The sequence below is a fragment of the Scyliorhinus torazame genome, chromosome 7 (assembly GCF_047496885.1).
Source record: "Scyliorhinus torazame isolate Kashiwa2021f chromosome 7, sScyTor2.1, whole genome shotgun sequence".
Lineage (NCBI taxonomy): Eukaryota > Metazoa > Chordata > Chondrichthyes > Carcharhiniformes > Scyliorhinidae > Scyliorhinus > Scyliorhinus torazame.
The window spans coordinates 70677899-70701103 of NC_092713.1; the positions used below are offsets into that span (position 1 = coordinate 70677899).

General features: G+C 41.3%; 1 protein-coding gene across 2 annotated transcripts; it reads right to left on the bottom strand.

The window, feature by feature from the left end:
• Positions 1-1977: 1977 nt before the first annotated feature.
• btf3l4 (basic transcription factor 3-like 4) lies at positions 1978-22213 on the bottom strand. 2 transcript variants are annotated; one of them, XM_072510890.1, is made up of 6 exons: positions 22067-22213; positions 21322-21385; positions 15896-16009; positions 14018-14219; positions 3154-3213; positions 1978-2369 (listed from the first exon to the last, which is right to left on the bottom strand). In XM_072510890.1, the coding sequence occupies exons 2-6, from the start codon at positions 21373-21375 to the stop codon at positions 2323-2325; spliced, it is 477 nt and encodes a 158-aa protein (XP_072366991.1). In that variant the 5' UTR covers positions 21376-21385; positions 22067-22213; the 3' UTR covers positions 1978-2322. The 2 variants fall into 2 exon arrangements, with proteins under 2 accessions (XP_072366991.1, XP_072366992.1); XM_072510891.1 differs by having other exon boundaries at positions 21991-22135.
• Positions 22214-23205: the final 992 nt, after the last annotated feature.

Below are 23205 nucleotides of genomic sequence, written 5' to 3' on the forward strand. Positions count from 1 at the left end.
CCCTCCTTAATCATAGCTGTGATATCATCTCTGACCAGTAATGCAACTCCTCCACCCCTTTTACCTCCCTCTCTTTCCTTCCTGAAGCATCTATACCCTGGGATATTTAGTTGCCAGTCTTGCCCTTCCCTCAACCAAGTCTCCGTAATACCAATAACATCATTCCCAGGTACTAATCCAAGCCCTAAATTAATCTGCCTGACCTGCTACACTTCTCGCATTGAAACAAATGCACCTCAGACCACCTGTCCCTTTGCCTTCATCATCTCGTCCCTGTCTACTCTTCCCCTTAGTCACATTGAGTTTATTATCTAGTATCTTACTGGCTTTAGTTGCTGCCTCTTTTCTGACCTCTAACTTCCTAATCTGGTTCCCATCCCAACAATCAGTGAGATTGTTCTCACTGGAGTTCAGAAGAATGAGGGGTGATCACATATTTTAACGGGACGAGACAGGGTAGATGTTACCAGTGATGGGTGTGTGCAGAACCAGGGATCAGTCTGAGGATTCAGGGTAAACTATTTCGGACAGATATAAGGAGACATTCCTTCACCCAGAGTGGTGAGCCTGTGGAATTCATTGTCACAGGAAGTAGGTTGAGGCTAAAACATTGAATATATTCTTGAGGCAGCTAGATATAGCACTTGGAGAATGGGATCAAAGGCTATGCGGAGAAAGCAGGATTAGGCTATTGAGTTGGATGATCAGCCATGATCATGATGAATGGCAGAACAGGCTCGAAGGGCCATAAGGCCTCCTCCTGCTCCTATCTTCTATGTATCAATATCATTTTTGAAATGTCTGAATTGTATAAACATGATGGCTTTTTAAATTGTTTACAATTTATCAAGCTTAGATTATGACCCATATGGTACTCAAGTGCTGACAATAATAGTTGCCAGTTAAAACCTATCATTATCAACTTTTTCACCCTACCAGAAAAAACAGTAATCAATATCCTCTGTTCAATGGACATCAATTGTATGATCCTTATTTATGTGCAGCTTATTAATCTCCATTTTACAACTTGCAGTTGACATGTTAATCTGAATGTGTAGAATCATCTGATTATGGATCAAAAATCAATATGCTTATGAAATTCTCATGCATTTTATAGCTGGAATTAGGATGGCAAAAGCTGGTTCGAAAAGAAAACAATAATCTGGACTATATTTAATGAGCAAAAAGCAGAGTGCTTCAATGAATATTTCTTGTGACTGCAACAGTTGTCTGGTCCTATCTTAGCTCGACAGTAAAATCTTAGATATCAAAATTCTACTAACTAATCTGGCATTTTTAAGAAACAACTTGGGCGTTTTGCTATCTTACTATGTGTAAATGTACTGCCTCCATCTCGTATATCTCAAGTTTGAGTGCCAATATGCAAAGGAAATTGATCCCACCCTGTGCTTTACAACGGACATGTTTCCCTACACCGGGAACAATGCTAGGGTGCCACTTCTGACTGCAGTTCTAAGACACCAAATATAAAGTGCACATGTAGCTAAGACTGGGTGCAGCACTGATGTCCTCCATAATTGAATCATTTAGCTCTATTCATGTGAAGAATGGCAAATTGGGATTTACCCAGTAGAATAAATTACTTTATTTACAAGAACAGAGAGAAAAAAATTGAGTTTTAAATATTAGGCAGAGTCTCAATCCACAAGGCCTGTCCCAGCCATCATTTGTGTTTGTAGGCCAAGTAGAAAACCATTGCATTTGCAACCATCTGCAGCTTGGCATGACAAAACATGGCACAATGACACAAAATAGCTTTGCTATCATGTCTTTCACTTCTGCTATTCTGGAGGAAGACATTGATATCCAGTAAGGGTGTGTTTTAGTGAATTATAAAAGTAAGAATACCCTCTTCAGAAGATAAAATGAAATCAAGGTTTATCCTTTCAGCCACTTCAATACAGTCCAATTCAATTAAATGAATACCAAAATTAAATTCACACAAAGTACAAGGAGTTAATCAATCTATTTTATTTGCATGTCATGAGGGACAACCTTAAATAAGACTTCTTTGCCAGCTTTCTCACCACTGTGTTTGCAACCTATTCAGGTTACGTTTTAATGAAATCTCACTGTCTTACAAACTTCAGACCAAAGGATTCTCTTTTGGAAGTGCAAAATGCAAACAAGTGATTTCAACCAATTGAAAGATGCTGAACATTCAGCATCATTAAAATATAAAATGCCTTCGTTCACTGTATTTGCAAACTTGTGATTTTTCGCTCTTTAATATAGTAAAACTTTGGAATAAGTTTCCTTGTTGGTACAGTCTTTATCCTAGTCTATGGTGTGCCAGCAGCATTAGTTGGCTTCATTCTTTGATGCCTCATCAAAATTTTCAACAAGGTCTGCAAAAACAAACAAAAAAATGCATGAGTTTAAAACATAACTGTTGTACTACTTATGAAACATATTCACCCAATTTGAACAGGTCAAGGCAGCAATGGTGAAATATACTAATAGAAATGTTAAAGCAGCTCCAAAGACTGCAGCATCAGTTTACATTAATCGCAAAATGGCTGATCATTGATTTGATGCCTCAGCAACTCAAAATTCAGCCCACCAGAACCCAAGTAACAACATTTCCCAAGTTTACCTCGAGCACAAATCTCGGATGGACTTTAAAAAAATGTGAAGGTGGTAGAATTTAGTGCAAGGTACATAAACATTTCCTGGTGTGAGGGCAGCACGGTGGCACCAGTAGTTAGCACTGCTGTCTCATGGCACCGAGGTCCGAGGTTCAATCCTGGCTCTGGGTCACATGTGGAGTTTGCGCATTCTCCCCGTGCTTGCGTGGGTTTCGCCCCCACAACCCAAAGATGTGCAGGGTAGGTGGATTGGCCACGCTAAATTGCCCCTTAATTGGAAAAAATGAATTGGGTACTTTAAATTTAAAAAAAAAGATTTCCTGGTGTTGCAACATCCTTCAAATTCAGATAGCCACCAATACATACAGAACAGAGAAACTGATCAACACTGACTTCTGTGGTCTTGTTGTGCAAATACATAAATTTTGAGATAATGACAATGTAATGGGAAGAATTGTAAGAACAGGAAATTTCTGTGCTGACAAGAGTTCACTGGCAGAAAAACCAAAATCAGTTTCCAAGGTAAATACTAATTCTCATTTACCTGGAACGTCATCATCTTCTTCATCAATGTCTTCAGCTTTGGGCGTTTTATTATCCAAAACTAGATTGACGAGAAAATATAGTTTAGTTCACTACCCAAAGCTACATTCACCACATTTAACATGCAAACAAATGTCATGACCCCAGTTGATGCTATAACTGCATAAGAATAGGGCGGCATGTGGTGCAGTGATTAGCACTGGGTCTGCAACACTGAGGACCCGGGTTCGAATCCCAGCCCTGGGTCATTGTCCGTGGGGAGTTTGCACATTCTCCCCATGTCTGTGTGGGTTTCATCCCCACAACCCAAAAATGTGCAGGTTAGGTGGATTGACCATGCTAAATTGCCCCTTAATTGGGAAAAAAATAATTGGGTATTCTTAAAAATTAAAAAAAAAAATTAACTGGACAAGAAGATCCCAGAATCTCACTCAAAAGACCGTAGCTTTTACTTTTTATATAAAACGTGGAGGAAGATCACATAACCGTTAATTAGATTTAACAAGAAAAAACCCTGATTAAACATGAAAAATATACTCCTCCTTTAGCTTAACAATCACACATGGGTTTTAAGATTAACACAGATAACAAAATAAATTTGAAGTACAATGACCTCATCAACTCAAAGTGCCTCTAAGCACACAGATTGACTGTGGTCAAATAGACACACTCTGCTCTGAACCCAAGTTGATGTTGGATTTCTCCTCAGAATCCCCCCAGATGATTGTCACACGAGTTTCCAAACTCCACACCCAAAAACATGCTTTAAAATATTCTCTTATAGTAATGCTTCCTCTTAGCGGTTTGCATTCCAAAATCCAGACCAGGTTGTCTAAATGACAAAGCGACTAATCCACAACAACAGCAAATCCAGTCCAGAACAGCAATTGTGTTAACTCTATTCCCAGACTATATTAAAATGGCATCAAATGTTCCATTCCATTTGGTCTTCATTTGAAGTCTGCTTTTCCACTTTAAATCTAGCTACCGCAATTGTCTTTTTAACACCGAACCCTTTGTTTACTTTTCCTTAAATTCTGAACGATACCTTGGTGTCAGTTCTTTTAACTCCAATCATCTTAAACATTCTTGCTGTCCCAATTCCCTGGTGAATTGGATTATATCTTGTTATTTCGAAGCTTGCATCTTTGCAACTCCCTTGTCCTGCTCGACGTCTCATGGCAGAGTTGAGAGCTGTTCACTCCCCAGTGTCCTGTCTCCCAACTTCTCTGACTTCCAGCTAAAATTAACAAAGGAAAGCCCTTCCCCCTGTTAAGTGGTCTGCGCTGCTAAGCAATGATTTACTTCTATTTACTCTTCATGTCGTAATCCTCTCAACACACAATAGAATCACAGTTGGAATTGAAACCAAGCCCCACACATAAATATCTTTGTCCAGCATGAATCTAACTGCAGGTTTTACTGCTCTAGGCACAGAAACATTAAATTAAACCCATTTAAAACCACACCTTATTTCAAATGTTTACCAATTAAAATATAAACCCCTTAAAATCGGCTGTCTTCCGAACATAAAATGCTACCATGAAAAACAGAAAATGCTGTAAAATTTCAATCAGATCTGACCGCATATGTGGAGAGAGAACATAGAACATAGAAAATACAGCACAGAACAGGCCCTTCGGCCCACGATGTTGTGCCGAACCTTTGTCCTAGATTAATCATAGATTATCATTGAATCTACAGTGCAGAAGGAGGCCATTCGGCCCCCTGAGTCTGCACCAGCTCTTGGAAAGAGCACCCTACCCAAACTCAACACCTCCACCCAACACCAAGGGCAATTTGGACATTAAGGGCAATTTATCATTGGCCAATTCACCTAACCTGCACATCTTTGGACTGTGGGAGGAAACCGGAGCACCCGGAGGAAACCCACGCAGACACGGGGAGGACGTGCAGACTCCGCACAGACAATGACCCAAGCCGAAATCGAACCTGGGACCATGGATCTGTGAAGCAATTGTGCTATCCACAATGCTACCGTGCTGCCCTTAAGAACAAATAAATCTACACTATATAATTTTCCCGTAATCCATGTACCTATCCAACAGCTGCTTGAAGGTCACTAATGTTTCCGACTCAACTACTTCCACAGGCAGTGCATTCCATGCCCCCACTACTCTCTGGGTAAAGAACCTACCTCTGATATCCCTCCTATATCTTCCACCTTTCACCTTAAATTTATGTCCCCTTGTAATGGTGTGTTCCACCTGGGGAAAAAGTCTCTGACTGTCTACTCTATCTATTCCCCTGATCATCTTATAAACCTCTATCAAGTCGCCCCTCATCCTTCTCCGCTCTAATGAGAAAAGGCCTAGCACCCTCAACCTTTCCTCGTAAGACCTACTCTCCATTCCAGGCAACATCCTGGTAAATCTTCTTTGCACCTTTTCCAGAGCTTCCACATCCTTCCTAAAATGAGGCGACCAGAACTGTACACAGTACTCCAAATGTGGCCTTACCAAAGTTTTGTACAGCTGCATCATCACCTCACGGCTCTTAAATTCAATCCCTCTGTTAATGAACGCGAGCACACCATAGGCCTTCTTCACAGCTCTATCCACTTGAGTGGCAACTTTCAAAGATGTATGAACATAGACCCCAAGGTCTCTCTGCTCCTCCACAATGCCAAGAACTCTACCGTTAACCCTGTATTCCGCATTCATATTTGTCCTTCCAAAATGGACAACCTCACACTTTTCAGGGTTAAACTCCATCTGCCACTTCTCAGCCCAGCTCTGCATCCTATCTATGTCTCTTTGCAGCCGACAACAGCCCTCCTTACTATCCACAACTCCACCAATCTTCGTATCGTCTGCAAATTTACTGACCCACCCTTCAACTCCCTCATCCAAGTCATTAATGAAAATCACAAACAGCAGAGGACCCAGAACTGATCCCTGCGGTACACCACTGGTAACTGGGATCCAGGCTGAATATTTGCCATCCACCACCACTCTCTGACTTCTATCGGTTAGCCAGTTCGTTATCCAACTGGCCAAATTTCCCACTATCCCATGCCTCCTTACTTTGTGCAGAAGCCTACCATGGGGAACTTTATCAAATGCCTTACTAAAATCCATGTACACTACATCCACTGCTTTACCTTCATCCACATGCTTGGTCACCTCCTCAAAGAATTCAATAAGATTTGTAAGGCAAGACCTACCCCTCACAAATCCGTGCTGACTATCCCTAATCAAGCAGTGTCTTTCCAGATGCTCAGAAAAAAACAGAGAACAGGTCTAACCTTTTGAGTCAGTGTTGTCAGTGTTCGAGAATATCCAGCTCTGATGACAAGGCAGTAGCAACTCGAAACTAATAAGCTGACAAGTAACCCAAATAAATTTATCCCTTATATCTTGTCCAATTCTTATCCCTCAATCAACATCATTAGAACAGACTGGATTATTATAGTGCTGTCTGGAGGAGCTTGCTGTGTACAAATTGACCGCCATTTTTCTTACATTATAACAGCAACTACACTCCAAGAGTACTTAATTGACTTTAAAGCACTTTGGGACATCAAACTTGTGATGGGAGCTTGTTCTTTAAAAACACACTAATTATACACACCTACCCATAACTAAGATAGTATTTAAAACTGAATGAGGAACCAATTTAAAGGTGCCCCATTCTTGGTTTAATGTACCCTAGAAATATAATCACTTTTGGTAAGCAGCTCTGACCTAACAATATGTTTTTAAGTTGGTTATTTGCCCATACATAGTTTGGATTGTAATTAAGGATCACAACAAAATCCGTTGTGCGGCATTCCACAATCTCAAAATTTCAGAGCACAGTTGGAAATGTTTCATCTAATTTAGTCTGTCCTGTTAAAAGCTACATAGAAAGCCCCACCTGTAACATTTACATTTATTCATTTTCCAGTTAAAATGCATTGGGAATAGAAGGTACAGGGCTGGGTCAGAGGGGTTGAATCCCAATGGTTCAGAATGGAGGACAGTTTGGGTAGGGGGTCGGGATTGAAGGCGCTAGCGACAGCGCCGCTCCCAACAGCCCCGGGGAGTCCGGTAGTAAGTTTCATTGAGAATTTGGAGGCAGTTTTGACAGCACTTCGGGATGGGGGCAGGGTCAAGGGAAATGCCGATTCGGGGGAAACCATAGATTTGAGCCAGGGAAGTGGGATGAAAATTTTCAGAGATGGGAGGAGAAAGGAATTAGGAACCTGCTGGAATTCTTGACGCTTGAAATGGTCAAATTTGAACTGAGGGGAAGGATGGAGGGGTTCTACAATTCATGAGCGTTATTCATTATGCACGTTCTAGAATTGGATCACATCGAACACTAGGGGAGAGCGGGGACTGTATGTGATAATGGTGACTCTGGGTGATTGCTGATTCTTTTTTGTCATTTGTTTATGTTAACATGCGGGCTAATGTCTGGGATTTGGTGGGAGGATGGGATCGTTGTTATTGATATGGGGATTGACATTACATTCAACAAAGAACGTTACTGATTATTGTTTGTTGTTGGATGCAAATTTGGGAGAAAAATGTGAAAAAGGGGAATAAAAAAAATTTTTTTTTTTTTTTTTTTTTTTTTTTTTTTTTAAATGCATTGGGAATTTTACTTCCTCGATATATTCAGGTTGGGCATCCTATGTCATGAGAACTCAAAAGTCCTCAATCTCTAACTTCATTCTTTTGATAATTAACTTAAATCTATGAACTCTAGTTACTGATTCACCAACAATGGAAACACTCTCCAAAAATGCTTCATAAGGAACACGGTGGTCAGATCCCTTCTTAACCTTTTCTGTTCTAATGAAGAAAGCTCCAATTTCTACAGTCTATACTTTCACCCGTGGTAATATCCCAAAGAATCTTTCCTGCACCTGTGCCATAACATGAGCAAATAGGAGTGGTAGGCCATTCAGCTTTTTGAGCTTGCTTCCCATTCAACATGAGGTCTTCTACCTCAACTCTAGAGATCTACTGTAAAGTAAGAAACTCAAAACTGGGCAATATTTTAAATCAGCATCAGCAAAGTTGTGCACGTCTACCACTATCCATTATTTCCCAAATTTATATAACCTGGGACTTTTTAATAAAATAGCTTTATTTACTTATCCTCACAGCTCTAAAGCTGCAATCACAAACACAGACATTCCAAAATATTGAATAATCAATCAATGCAGTAACTGCTGTAACACAGGCAAGTGTAGCAACTAATTAGTGCACTAAAAAGGTCCCACAAACACCAATGAGATAAATGACTATCTGCTTTAGTAATGTTTGTTAAGAAAAAAAAGTTGACCATCACACTGGGAGAATTTTCCTACTCTTTCAAAAACCGCCACGGCATCTTTTATGTTCTATCAAAAAGTGAACAACGGTCAGTTTAATTACTCACCTGAAAGGCAGCATCATCAAGTGTTTAAGTCTCGAGAATGTGGCTTGAATCCATGATCTTGCAACTCAAGAGGTGAGTGCTACCAATGAGCCAAAGTTAACACATCCGAGCCTTCAAGTCTCTAAAAGTTTATATCATTTTGTGTATTTGTCTTACGAAAATACATATTTCTCATTACATTTGTTGTCAAATCTGTCTGCTGTATATTCCTCTTCAATATCTCATGTCCCCATTGCTTCTTTTGTCAATGACCATAAATCTGTGCCCTCTTGTTCCTTCCACCAACGGAAAAGATTTTTCCCTGTCTACTCTGCCCATACTCCTCATGATTTTAATGCTTCTATCACCCCCACCATACAATATGTCCGTCGTTTTCTTGATCAACACTCATCTCCTCAAAAATTCCAGGATTTGCTTCTTTTAATTCTCAGCCTCATCATTTAGACATTGAAACTCAAACATGATGTAACTTGATGGGGCAAGTTGTTGCCAATCTGAACAATTGGCAGCAAGCCCCTCCCAGTCATTAATGTCAATACTGCCATACCTCAAGGAGAGCTTCAGGTGATCTCTGTAGCATTTACTCTGTCCTCCCCTGGAATGTTGGTCATTTGAGTTCAACAAAAAAACATGACCTGGCAAGCAAGATGGTTTTTGGACAGTGTCCAGACCGAAGTTGATTTTGAAGGGGTTTCAGCTGAATGTTTGTGGAGCTGGATTCAAGAAGGACACTAGCGTTTGTAGTACTGTCCTCCCATTGAATCTGTTGTAGCAGATGCACTAACGATCAGATTTCTCTAGCACTGTTGTGTCGCTGGTATCACTGCAGGATAGGAGTATGATGATGACGACAACAGTTCTGTTCACAAGGACATTTGGTGATTTTCAGAGGTCTTTGTTGCCGAACACACTCTGCTGCAGTTTCTAGAAGGCTGTGCTGGTGCAGCTCATCCGGTGTTGGGTCTCCTCATCAATGATGGCCTTTCCGGAGAGGTAGCTGCCAAGCGTTGGGAAGTGCTCAACATATTCCAGAGTGTTGCCGTCAACATGAACTAGAGGAGAAAATTTGGCTGACCAGGTGTGGGTTATGGGGAGAAGGCAGGAGAATGGGGATGAGAAAATATCAGGCATGATTGAATGGCGGAGCAGACTCGATGGGCCAAGTGCCCTAATTCTGCTCCTATTTCTTATGGTCTGATAGTTTTGCTTTGGCAACATTCAAGGACAAGCCAAGACTCTTGTGTGGAGAATTGAAGAGATCGAAATGGTGTACAATCTGGTGCAGTGGGCAACGACATTGAAGTCATCTGCAAACTATAGATCATGTATGTTTATGGTGGTCAGTTTAGGTTTGACACGGAGCTGACTGAGGCTAAAGGGTTTTCCATCAAGATGACATTTAATGCTGACACCAGTGAGCAGTTAATCTTTGACTAAATGACTAATCATTGCCAGATAGATTGTAAATTGTATGGGATTATGTTTCAGATCAGATCAACTCAAGACAGTTGCAATCATATCATGATACAATTGTAGGATTTAAGTTTCTTGGTCTTCCAAATCTTTGGAGCACAATGCACAGAGCCATGCAATTTACTGAGCTCTCATTTCCACACCACCATCCAAGAATCAATGGTCATATTGATTAGGAGAGAATGAACTTTCCAAAAATCCATCCAAAATGTATTCCTAGCAGTTTAAATCTGTGGCCCCTTGTTTTATTTAAGAATAAATTTACAGTTCCACATCGTGTTACCTCCCCTTGATTGACCCCCTCTAATAAATAACTACTGTTTTCTATCTTTTACTCCAAAGTTTTTTATACCCAAGACTTACCCCCAAAACAATTTTGAGTTTAACCAAGGCTTGGGTGAGATAATTTATAGAAGTATAGGCACAAAGCTTCATATCGGAACGTTACTTCCTCAAAGAAGTCAATAAGTTTCATCAGACAGGATCAATCTTCACACCCTGAAAATCCATGTATTTAGTTTTCCTATGCACTCCATTCTAGCAATCTCATTTTTCTTCTTACCCTCTCAGCCTATTTTCTCCTTCCCAACAATATTTTTGGAGGTCCATTTGATTTCCTATTATTAGCTGTAGATCTATATTATTTCAGTCTCATTTTAATTCTCTTTAGTCACTTAAAGGACATTTGCTGCACTTTAATTCTTGTAGAAACGTATCCATTGTTTCCTAAAGCAAGATTCAGCATTACAACTGTGTGTTGGGCAAAAAACATATCCAGGGGCAGCACGGTGGCTAGCACTACTGCCTCACGGCACCAAGGTCCCAGGTTCGATCCTAGCTCTGGGTGGAGTTTGCACATTCTCCCCGTGTTTGCGTGCGTCTCACCCCCCACAACCCAAAAGATGTGGTCAGATGGATTGGCCACGCTAAATTGCCCCTTAATTGGAAAAAATGAATTGGGTACTCTAAATTTATTTTTAAAAACATTCAGTAAACAATCCTGGACTCCCCCAACCCTCCTTCTTTGCCAGCTATATATTTTTTACACTGATCTATCTCTGGGTTTTAAATGTCACCCATGATTATGGGCCCACTGTTCCTGCATTTTCTCTGACTTCTCTATTCTTCTTACCGTTTCTGGTCTAAATGAACTCCTAATGGAGTAAAAGTTCCATTAATTCTAATATGAATTTATGAACTAGGAGAAGTAGGCAATTCAGCCCTTTGAGCCTACTCGACCATTCAATCAGGTCAAGGCTGATCTCTTCCTGGTCTCAAATCCACCTCCCTGCCTGTTCTCCACATCCGTATCACCCGTTTTTCATCAGGAATATATCTCTTTCCTTCTTCAAACCATTTAATGATTCAGATTCCACCACACTATGGGCCAGCAAGTTCCACAAATTCACCAACCTCTTCGAGAAGCAGTTTCTCCTCATCTCGGTTTTAAATCTACCGCCTCTCAATCTATATCTGTGACCTCTTGTTCTTGATTACCCCACAAGGGGGAACATTAGGTCTACTTTTACTTTATCAATCCCTTTTAATATTTTATATACCTCTTATCAGATCCCCTCTCATTCTACTAAACTCCAACAAGTAGAAGCCAAACTGTTCAGTCTTTCATATGTTAACCCTTTCATCCCCAGTATCAATCTAGTGAACCACTTCTGAACTGCCTCCAATGCCACCACATCCTTCCAAAAATAAGGAGACCAAAACAACACAATAATCCAGATGTGGTCTCACCAACACCCTCGAAAATTGCAACACTTCTCTACTTTTATAATCCAGTCCTTCTGCAATAAACACTAAAATTCCATTTGCCTTTCTTATTATATGTTGTACCTGCATACTAACTTTCTGTAATTCATGAACAAAGACACCCAAATCACTCTGCTCAGACGCATTTTGAATCTGCTTTCCATTTAGATAATAACTCGCCTTTCCATTTTCTCGGCCAAAATGGATAACCTCACACTTGACCACATCAAACTCTATCTGCCACTTTTTGGCCCATTCTCCTAGTCTATCCATGTCAGTCTGTAAACTCCATTTCCTCTTCACAGCCTGCTTTCCCACCTAATTTAGTGCCATCCACAATTTCTGCACTCTGTCCCTGTCTGCAGATCATTTATATAGATTGTAAACAGTTGAGGTCTGAAGGCTGACCCCTGCGACACCCCAATAGTTACAGTACGCCATTATCCACCTTGTTGGTTATATCCTCAAATAACTCAAGCGTAACTTGCCCTTCATAAAATCATGCTGACATGGTGGATTGAGCTTTGTCTTTCCAAAAGTTGTCATCTCTTCTTTAATGATTGATTCCAGCAACCACCCAATCAGAGGTCAAGCTAATCAGTCTATTCTTGCCTACTTTTTGTCAATCCCCCTTTTCGAATAGGGGCGTCGCATTAGCATGTTTCCAATCCCCCAGGACCTTTCCAGAATCCAGGGAATTTTGAAATATCATAACCAATGCATCCACTATCTCTGCCTGCTGGCACCCCCTTTAATACCCTAGGTGCAAGCCATCAGGTCCCGGACACTTAGCTTCCTTTAATCACATTAGTTTATTCAATATCTTCCCCATGTTGCAATGCTGCAATTGAATCTTTGATTAAAATGGCTACCTCCTCCTTATTCTTTAGCCAGGAATGTTTAGGTTCTAGGGCTAGCAGCCAAAACCAGTGTGAAAATTCACATGGCAATGAAGCCAAACAAGGTACAACCATCAACACATAAAAGCAAAATCAGAATAAAAGTAAGTTTCTGTTTGGAGTTACTGGAGAAAATATATACTGCATTGTGGGGACTAAATCCTGGTCCAATTTATTATAATAAATACAAGCATTAGCTCAGTGGTAGCATTAATCCAAGATGACACTCCAGTACAGTATTGAGGTAATGCAGCACTGGTGGAAGTGCTGTCTTTCAAATGAGACAGGAACCACATATCTTAACTACCTTCTCAAGGGAGTGTACAAGATCTCCTTGAGTTGGGGAGATCATCTACATTTCCTGGTCAATTTTTATTTATCAACTAACAACAGATTAGGCAGCATGGTGGCGCAGTGATTAGCACTGCTGAGTCATGGCGACAAGGTCCCAGGTTCGATCCCGGCTCTGGGTCATTGTCCATGTGGAGTTTGCACATTCTCCCCATGTTTGCATGAGTTTTGCACCCACAATCCAAAGATATGCAGGCTAGGCAGATTGGCCACGCTAAATTACTCAATTGGAAAAAAATCAATTGGGTACTCTAAATTTTTTTTTAAACTAACATTATCTGAACATCATTTCATTCCTTTTTTGGGACTTTGCTGTGTGCAGACTTCGCACATTTCGTACATTATAGCAGTGATGACACTTTGAAAGCACTTAATTGGATGTAAAACGCTTTAGAATATCATGAGGTTGCGGAAGGTGCTAAATAAAAGTTATTTATTTTAAACTTGCTGTTGGTAGGGAGTGATCTAAAAAATTAAACTGAATCTTTTTCACTGCGGCCCATCTAATATTCTTATATAAAGGCAGTGCAATAGGCTGCAAAGTGAGTCCTTTGCTTGTCAACATAAAGATCAACCAGCACAGGTCTATATTCCCATGGAAGATAATGTTCACAGGGCGGCTCAGTGGTTAGCATTGCCGCCTCAAGGTGCTGAGGATCCGGGTTCGATCCTGTCCCCGGGTCAATGTCGGTGTGGAGTTTGCACATCTCCGTGTTTGCGTGGGTCTCACCAACACAACCCAAAGGTGTGCAGGGTAGGTGGATTGGCCATGCCAAATTGCCCCTTAACGGGGAAAAAAAAAATTGGGTACTTTAAATTAAAATTTAAAAAAAGATGATTCTCACTTTGTTTTAGTTAGCTTGGAAAATCCATTGTACATGTGAAAAATTCGGACTAAGACCAGCTTTTTATTAAGACAAATCTAACAATGCAGGTATAATTATGTAAACTACTCTTTTTATATAAAGATGGCCTTATACATACCTTGCCGTGGCAATTGCTCAGCTAACTTTCTAAGACTTGTTAGACTGTCAGCTCCAAGCTGGCTGAGAATGCCTGGAAGCATTTCTGTGATTTGTTTTGTCTCAGCATGGCCGGTAATAGCAAAGGTATTGGCAGATAATGAGGCTTGCACTTTAGGATTATTGAAGTGAATGACCTGACCATCATCTTTAATCATATTCACCTGTTGGCACAAAATGGAAATAGTCAGTGTGCCAGTCATCCGAAAGCAAAATATTTTCAATACTAGTGTAAAATAGCAATTTCAGTAGCTCTCTCAGGGAATCAGTTGATGAGCATAAATCATGAATTTCCCCTCTTACTACTGTACAGGTTTGTTCAATTTCATACATTATTCTAAAATTATTGCTATGTGGTTAGTCCAGGCATTGTCAAACTCGAGGGCGCAACCCGCGGGTGAGTCGCGGGCGGGTGCCAGGAGGATTGCAGAGCCGTTGTCGTGGCGCTCCCGATCACGCAAATCTGCGCGCAACAGCCGGCTGCTAATAACGCCGGCTATAAGCGGCCTTCAAAATAGCCGCGAACATGTAAAAAAAATCCGGCCGCACTGCGCATGCGTGCCAGATCATCGGCGCATATGCACAGTGCGGCCACCTTTTCTTTTAAATGGTCGCAGCGTTTTGTTTTACAAGTTCCGGGGGGGGGGGGGGGCTTATTCATTTTATTTAGTCTTTTTTTACAAGTTCGGGGGGGGGGGGGGGTTTATTTGGTAAAACTTTACAGGAAAAAAATACAGAACTTTAGACAGCTGGAGACTCCATGCTTTCCGACACCGGAAGGCTTCACCTTCATCCAACAGGTTCCATTGGAGGAGCATGTACGAGGGCCAAAGGGACCCAAAGCCATTTCCTCCATTTTTGTCAGCAGCAAACAAGGTAAGAGAAAATGGTGGGTCGCGCAGGCCGGTCAGCATGGGTCGCGAAGGTCAGCCGGCATGGGTCGCGAAGGTTGGCAAAAATGGGTCCCCGGAAAAAAAGTTTGAAGAACACTGGGTTAGTCAGTGCCACCAACCTCCACCATCCAGACCAATTGGCCATTCTTCATCCTCAAGGTCATTCAATGAAATTCATGTCATAAAGCAACAAAATGGGGAAACCACATCCAACTTTACTCATAACCAATATCAATAGGTCCATATTTTTCAACAGCAGTTACTGTGCAACTATCAGGATTAGGAACCATAGCCCAGGCCAATTTGCACTGCCCAATGTGTTTTGATCAATGGTTTATTTAGCAAGACCAGAGAATGAACCATAGAACTTTGTGGCACAACGCACATTGTATTTACAATTTAACAGAAGAGCGAATGTACATTCTTTAGGTAGTTCACCAAACTCATTATCTGCTGTGAATGTATTTGATGGTTGAACTGCTAAGCGCTTCTCTAAAGAAATTTAGGTGGCACAAAAAAGCCCATGCTAGTTGCACTGTTCCACCATACAAAATCTATGCTGGAAAGAAAACTCAATGTCAGCAAGCTAACTACAATGGAATCATGTTACATACAATAGACTGACATCAGAAAAATAAGTTTCTAACAAAACAAGGTCCGGAATGCACCCTAAAGTGGTTAGCACTGCTGCCTCACAGCGCCGAGGACCTGGGTTCGATCCCAGACCCAGGTTACTGCCCCTGTGAAGTTTGCACATTCTTCAGTGTCTGCGTGGGTCTCACCCCCATAAACCCAGGGTAAGTAGATTGACCACGCTAAATTGCCCCTTAAATGAAAATAATAATTGGGTACTCTAAATGTACATTAAAGAAAGGAATGCACCCTAAAATTTGTGACGTTTTCACAAAATATTAAGCCATCAAATAACGAAGTGATGCAAAACATACCTCCTCAATTCCAGCAATATTATTAACTGCCAGTTTCTTCAGAGAGCTTTGCAATTTCTTGTCATCAGCTGTAGCTGTTCGGTGCACTACCTTCTTCTTTCTGCGAGCTGTACCCTGACAAATTGCATTGATTACAAAGTTAAATCAGTTTAGCCAACGAATTGTCAAAAGGTAAAACATACATAAATACTTCCTTTGATTTAAGTTTAAAATTTTGAAACTGCTAATCATACAAACCCAAGAGATCTTTATGAAGAATCCCACCATCGATTCAGTAACATAAACATTTAGTTTCAAGTATAATTTATCTGCACAATAACACAAGATTATGCAAATGTTTATTTAACACACTTAATGCACACTGCTGCCTCACGACACCGAGGACCCAGGGTCACTATCATAGAATTTACAGTGCAGAAGGAGGCCTTTCGGCCCATCGAGTCTGCACCGGCTCTTGGAAAGAGCACCCTACCCAAGCACACACCTCCACCCTATCCCCATAACCCAGTAACCCCACCCAACACTAAGGGCAATTTTGGACACTAAGGGCAATTTAGCGCGGCCAATCCACTTAACCTGCACATCTTTGGACTGTGGGAGAAAACCGGAGCACCCGGAGGAAACCCACGCACACACGGGGAGAACGTGCAGACTCTGCACAGACAGTGACCCAAACCGGGAATCGAACCTGGGACCCTGGAGCTGTGAAGCAATTGTGCTATCCACAATGCTACCGTGCTGCCCATGTAGTTTGCACATTCTCCCCATGTCTGCGTGGGTCTCACCCCCACAACCCAAAAAGATGCGCAGGGTAGGTCAATTGGCTACGCTAAATTGGAAAAAAAAAATTTGGTACTCAATTTATTAAAAACACACTTAATGCAAAGCTTCTTTGCAACCTGAAAACAATGCATTATTTTACATGAACTTGGCAATAAAGTAGCATATAATTGACAAAGCAATGTTTATTTTAAAAGCCCTTTGTTCTGTTACTATTATAATTTTGTTTAGTTTAATAGATGCACTCAAGAGACTTTTTCCAATGCTGCTGTGACCAAATCCAACATAATGCATAAACTTTCTCAAGGGAAGCAGCTAGAAAGTGGAATACATCAGGCAGACAAAAGGGCAAAAGCCACAACATTATGTCACCAGACTATTCGCATGTATTAATAATCTTGATCTGTTGATTAAAGTTATTGCACGATTTAAAAAAAACATTGACCAGTGGAATGATGCTAAGTACAAACAATCCAGCCATGCGCAAAAGCTAATGGCTGGACTGAACGGCCCCCAGAAACAATAGGCAAAAATGTATTTTTTAAATTATTACTATTATTGGTTAAATTCACAACACACAAATGAGTAATTATGGTAAGCAATATTGAAATTAAAAATGGTTAAAGATTTAACATTAGCATTGCAACGGTCATATTAGGTCCAGGTTTATGTCATCAATCCCACAATTTAGAAACTCAGTGATATTTTGATTCTTGCAGGTAATTTGTAAACTGGAATATAACTATATTAACATATCTTCTAAATTATTCCTCTGTGTACCCGAACAGGTGCCGGAATGTGGCGACCGGGGGCTTTTCACAGTAATTTCATTGCAGTATTTTTTTTAGAAAATATTTTATTGAGGCATTTATAATTTTAACATTTTAAACAAAGAGATCCAACACACAATAAAACCCCACAATCTTTGCAGTATTAATGAAAGCCTACCTGTGACAATAAAGATCATTAATATATATTTTCATCAAGAAGAGAGGCTGCTTTAAAAAAAATAAATTTAGAATACCCAATCAATTTTTTCCAATTAAGGGGCAATTTAGCGTGACCAATCCACAAAGCCTGCACATCTTTGGGTTGTGGGGGTGAAACCCACGCAAACACAGGGAGAATGTGAAAGCTCCACACGGACAGTGACCCAGAACCGGGATCGAACCTGGGACCTCGGCGCTGTGAGGCAACAGGGCTAACTCACTGTGCCACCGTGCTGCCGAGAAGAGAAGATTTTGAGGTAAACTAACAGTGGTGTGTTTGGCGATTTAAGAGATTTCAAAGTTGTCAAACACAGCCTGGTTGCACATTATGATCCCAATCTTAGTTGTGACATCCCTGGCTCAAGACTGTAACCTTAATTTTTTAAAATAAAACATGGAGGAACAGACTCACAGGACCGCTAATTAGTTTTAACAAGGAAAAAATATTTATTAAACATGAAAAGATTGCTTTATGATACAATACACCTTTAATTCCCCCCCCCCCTTATTTTAACAATTACAAACAGATCTAAGATTAACATGTGTTACAACATACATCTTAATCTACAATGGTCTCATTAACACAAAGTCCCTTTTAAGCACACCAAGGGATGTGGGCAAATAAACCCCTCTGAACCCCAAGTGAAGGTTTGTGGATGTCTCCTCAGAATCCCCACAAATGACTGTTGTGCGCAAGTTTCCAAACTCCACTCTCCCAAAAACACACTTAAAAATCATCACTCATAAGTATGCGTTTCCTGTGGTTTGCACTCCATAATCCAAACCAGGTTTTCCAAATGACACTTTTAAACAAAGATTCCGCTCCATTTTTAACTGCTAATCCAGTCCAGTATTTTACATCAACCTCTTTAGGATTTATTTGTCTTGACCATTGCTTTAACTCTCGATTCCCATATTGTATTAAAATGGCGTCAGATTTATTTTACATTTGAAGGCTGCTGTCCCACTTTAAATCTTGTTACGGCAATTGTTTCTTTCACTCAGAACACTTTGTTTACTCTTCCTTGAATTCTTCTGAACAATACTTTGGTCTCTGTTTACTCAATCCAACTTATTTGACACTATTTATCTAGTTTCCATAATAAGCTGGACTTTTTCTGGAATTTGTTTTCTTCGCCGTGAGGCAGCAGTGCTAACCATAGCATCACCGTGCTGCCCTTGAATTTGTTTTCTTAACCATAGTATAGCTTTTCTTCTAGCAAGGCTGACAGAGATATACCCACTTTGATTGCTAAAAACAGCTGTTTGTAGCTGAGCTTAAGAGAGCTGCCTTCTCTCTCACTACATATTTCCAAGTGCAATCAAATTAGCTAAACTAAAACTTAAAAGCTTCTCTCATCTCGCAAAGCCCAGAAGAGACACAGTGGTTAGCACTGCTTCCTCACAGCAACAGGGACTCGGGTTCGATTTGAATCTCAGTTGACTGTGTGGAGTTTGCATATTCTCCCCATGTCTGCATGTGTTTCCTCTGGGTGCTCCGGTTTCCTCCCACAGTCCAAAGATGTGCAGGGGTAGTGGATTTGCCATGTCAAAGGATGGGGGATTGGGCTTTGCAGGGTTGGTGCAGTCTTGATGGGTCAAATTGCCTCCTTCTGCGCTGTAGGGATTCGTTGATTTGCTAAGCAACCATGGCTGGCTTACTTATTCTTCATGCTGTAGCCCTCTCAAAGAACAATAAGATATAGTAACACAGTTGGAACTTAACCAACCCCCCACACATACAAACACCGTTGTTCAGCATGAATCTAACTCTAGGTTTTACCCTTCCAGGTATAGAAACACCAAATTAAACAATTAAAACTATATCTTATTTCTAATGTTGACCAATACAAATATAAATCCCTGAAAACTACATTTGCTTTCCTAACAATTAATGAGGAACAAAACATATTTGCACTTTGTAACGGTACTGACCTCTTGGGTCAAGGCATCCCCCAAATTAAAAGTAAACCTCCTTTAAAATTCCACATGCAATGTGGCAAATCAGAACAACACTTCAGCACCAGTTTGCATTCTTAGTGAGAGTACTGTTCTGGGGTGGTGGTTTACACTTTAGTAAAAATAAAATGAAACCTCCAAATCGTTACATAATTCAAAAGTAAAATGATACATAAAGGCTTCCTTTATTATAGTTTAAACTTTGAAACTGCTAATTAAACTAACCAAGTTTTTTTGTAGATTCTCAGCATTGATATCAGCAAAATGAATATTTTTTTGTATAGTTATATTTTGTAATTGCCAGGATTTGGGCAGTACTGGCAAGGCCGGCATTTGTTGCCTAATCCCAGTTGCCAAGGCGATGGGTCATCTTCTCAAATTGCTGTAGCCCATGTAGTAAAGGAACTTCCAAAATGCTTTTCCTGCAAATACCCAATGTAACCCGGTCATATTAACGCGGTAGTTTATTATATCGCAAAGCCTCCCAAAGTTGATCACATGCAATGAATTGCTTTGAATTAAAGCACTCTTAATAGTAATTGCCACTGCCATCTTGCAAACAGCAATGAGATAAAAGGGTTTGACAAAGAATCATCGGACTCAAAACATAAGCTCTTTTCTCTCCCTCCAGATGCTGCTGAGATTTTCCAGCATTTTCTCTTTCGTTTCAAGATTCCAGCATCCGCAGTAATTTGCTTTTATTTATGAGATAAAAGGGTAATCTTTTCCACTCAATATTGTTGGTTGAGGGGACCAGGACATTTGTCGCTCTGCTAAATACTGTAATGGAATCTTAGAACATCCAGAACAGACAACTAGGGTCTCAGTTGAACATCTTACCTGAAGGATTGCCTACAATGACACCTACTTCCCACGTTCTGCATAGACGCGTCAGGCCAAATTGCACACTCTGGGCCCTGAACCCATAATAATAATCTTTATCGTCACAGGTAGGCTTACATTAACACTGCAATGAAGTTACCATGAAAAGCCCCTAGTCGCCACATTCCGGCGCTGTTCGGGTATACGGAGGGAGAATTCAGAATGTCCAAATGACCTAACGAAACTTGTGGGAGGAAACGGAGCACCCAGAGGAAACCCACGCAGACACGGGGAGAACGCTCAGACTCCACACAGACAGTGACCCAAGCTGGGAATCAGACCTGCGACCCTGGTGCTGTGAAGCAACAGAACTAACCACTATGCTACCGTGCTGCCCCTCAAAGCTTCCAATTAAGAGACTACGGGAATGCTCAAGATGCAAATCAACAAAAAGAAATCTATATTAAAAAACCCTTCAAGTCACACTCTATCTCGATATTGACATTCTACTGCTCAGGAAGATTTTACAATTTTAGCCAATCTCATTCAAGACCGCAGTGTGTTGGTGACAACTGTTGTCACCAGTTCCATGTTATGTCCATTTAATAACCCTTGGCATGCAGGCAAAAACTGGGTGGAAATTTAAAAAATCACTTGCATTAAGATGGTGCAATACACAAGTAGTCAATTTAAGACATTAGCATACTGTAATGAGTGACGACACTTCAAAAATACTTCATGGAGCGAAAAACACTTCGGACGTCCGGAGGTCATGAAAGGTACTATATAAATGCAATGTCAATGAAAATGAAAGAAAAACAAGAAGTGATTGTATTGAATTAAACAATTTTAACTGTAATTACGCAAAGATCTCACCTTTCCACCTATCCGGACCTGAGCCTGCAGTTTAGCTAACTTTTCCTGATTCATAGTGTTTCCCCTGGAGGAGAAAAAAAGCGAATAGGAGTTTAAATTATCGGTATTTGCATCTAGATTTATTTGCAGATATATGAAATGCAATTTATCTTGTTAAGTCAAAGTATTGTTTTTACTCAAAATTTGCAAATTTACAATTTCGTACAGTTTGAACATCTGCACACTGCAGTCTAATCTTCTGAAAATATAAACAATTCTTAAATTTATTCCTCGCAATTCTGTTTCACTTCAAGGCATGTCTCAAACACCAAGTACAAATGGACGGTGCAAATTGAAAACTTCAGCTGCACTCACGCTGTGTCGCTCCTGAAGGTAAGCGACAGCAGCAATACAGCCCACTCCGATTCGTAAAACTTCGGATCCCAGAAAACCACCACGCTTCTCCGAACAGACGCTGCGGGTTTAATGCACTTTCCTTGCCCCCCAACTGCCCAAGAAGTCAGGACGCGGCCTAACGTTCCCGGCCTCTGAACAACCAGCCACTAAATTAGCGCAAACAACCCGGTTTTAAAATCCCAGCTACCAACTAGTTTTTTTCTATTTGCTCCAACGATACGAATCCGTCCCACAGCAACGCGTAACCCGCCCGGACGCGGATTTCAACTCCACCTTATCGAAGCGGCCGACTGTCCAACGACTTACGGTCACAGCAAACTTTTCTTGCCCACCCCCCCTTCTCACAAACCTTATTATGTTTGCCCGGACCCAAAGGAAACACGCGGTGAGCAAGATGGCGGATATGGAAAGAGATGGAGGTCGGGAGACGGGCTGCGATCGGTCATTGCGTCATTCCGCACTCGACGCACCCGCGCTGCCTCCGTCACGCACGCATCCCACCCAACCTGTCCATGCGCAGTGACTAGCGGAGCAGCGACGGGAGGGGAGGTTCGTGCAAAAAGCCCAGCACCGCTAAAAATGAGTGGAGCCCGGGCGCAGCTGAAGAATGGAAGAACAGTGGAGTCGCAGTCGGGTCACGAGTCCTGTTACGAACTTCTACTAGTCCAGTGAGACTCCTTTGAAAAAGAAGTGGCAGAGAATTAACTGCACTGAAGTAGACCGTGGAACACCCCATGGTGCGCTATCTTGTTTAGTGGAGGACTCTTGTGCAGGAGTCTTCCCTTGTTTCTCTGGGATATGGTCTGAAAAGTGACAAGATTGCTCTGTGCTGTTGCTCTTATTAGCCTTAGTTTATTACCTCTGATTATGTCACCTTTGCTCACGAGTCGCCAGGTATCTTTCTGATACCGCCACGTGGTTCAAGCTCGAGTTATGATTAATAAGTCAACACACTGCTTAGTAAGATTGAAATCAACGGTCATTTATTATATACAACAAGTAATGCTTACCCAATAATCCTACTATCTATATAGAAACCTATCACTACTGGCCAATACTTAACTTTAGGAAGGGCCCACCAGGTCAGGGAAACGAATGGCTTATCGAATCGGATCTGGCCCGCGGGATTCAAAAGGCTGATACGGATCGATGGCTAGGAGTCTCTATCGGGTAGCGATCGCTGGAGTCAAACTTATGCTTTCTGGTCGATGTTCTTGCGAAGGTCGCGAGCAGGCGAAGAAGGGAGAGAGAGCGCGATCTGAATTTGGCCCCTTACTTTATAGGGCCCAGGGGCTTCCCGCCTCTCGGGGCGGCCCTTGGCCCTGAGTCCCAAGGGATTGGACTTGTTCCCAATCACTGGGTTCGATACGTCCAATAACGGGGCGATTCCTCGATCAGGGGGTGGTCGTTCACCTGTCTTTGTTTCGGCCACTGCAGGCGCCGACAGGTCTGGCCCGGCATTCAATTGCTAATATGTTGCAATTGTTC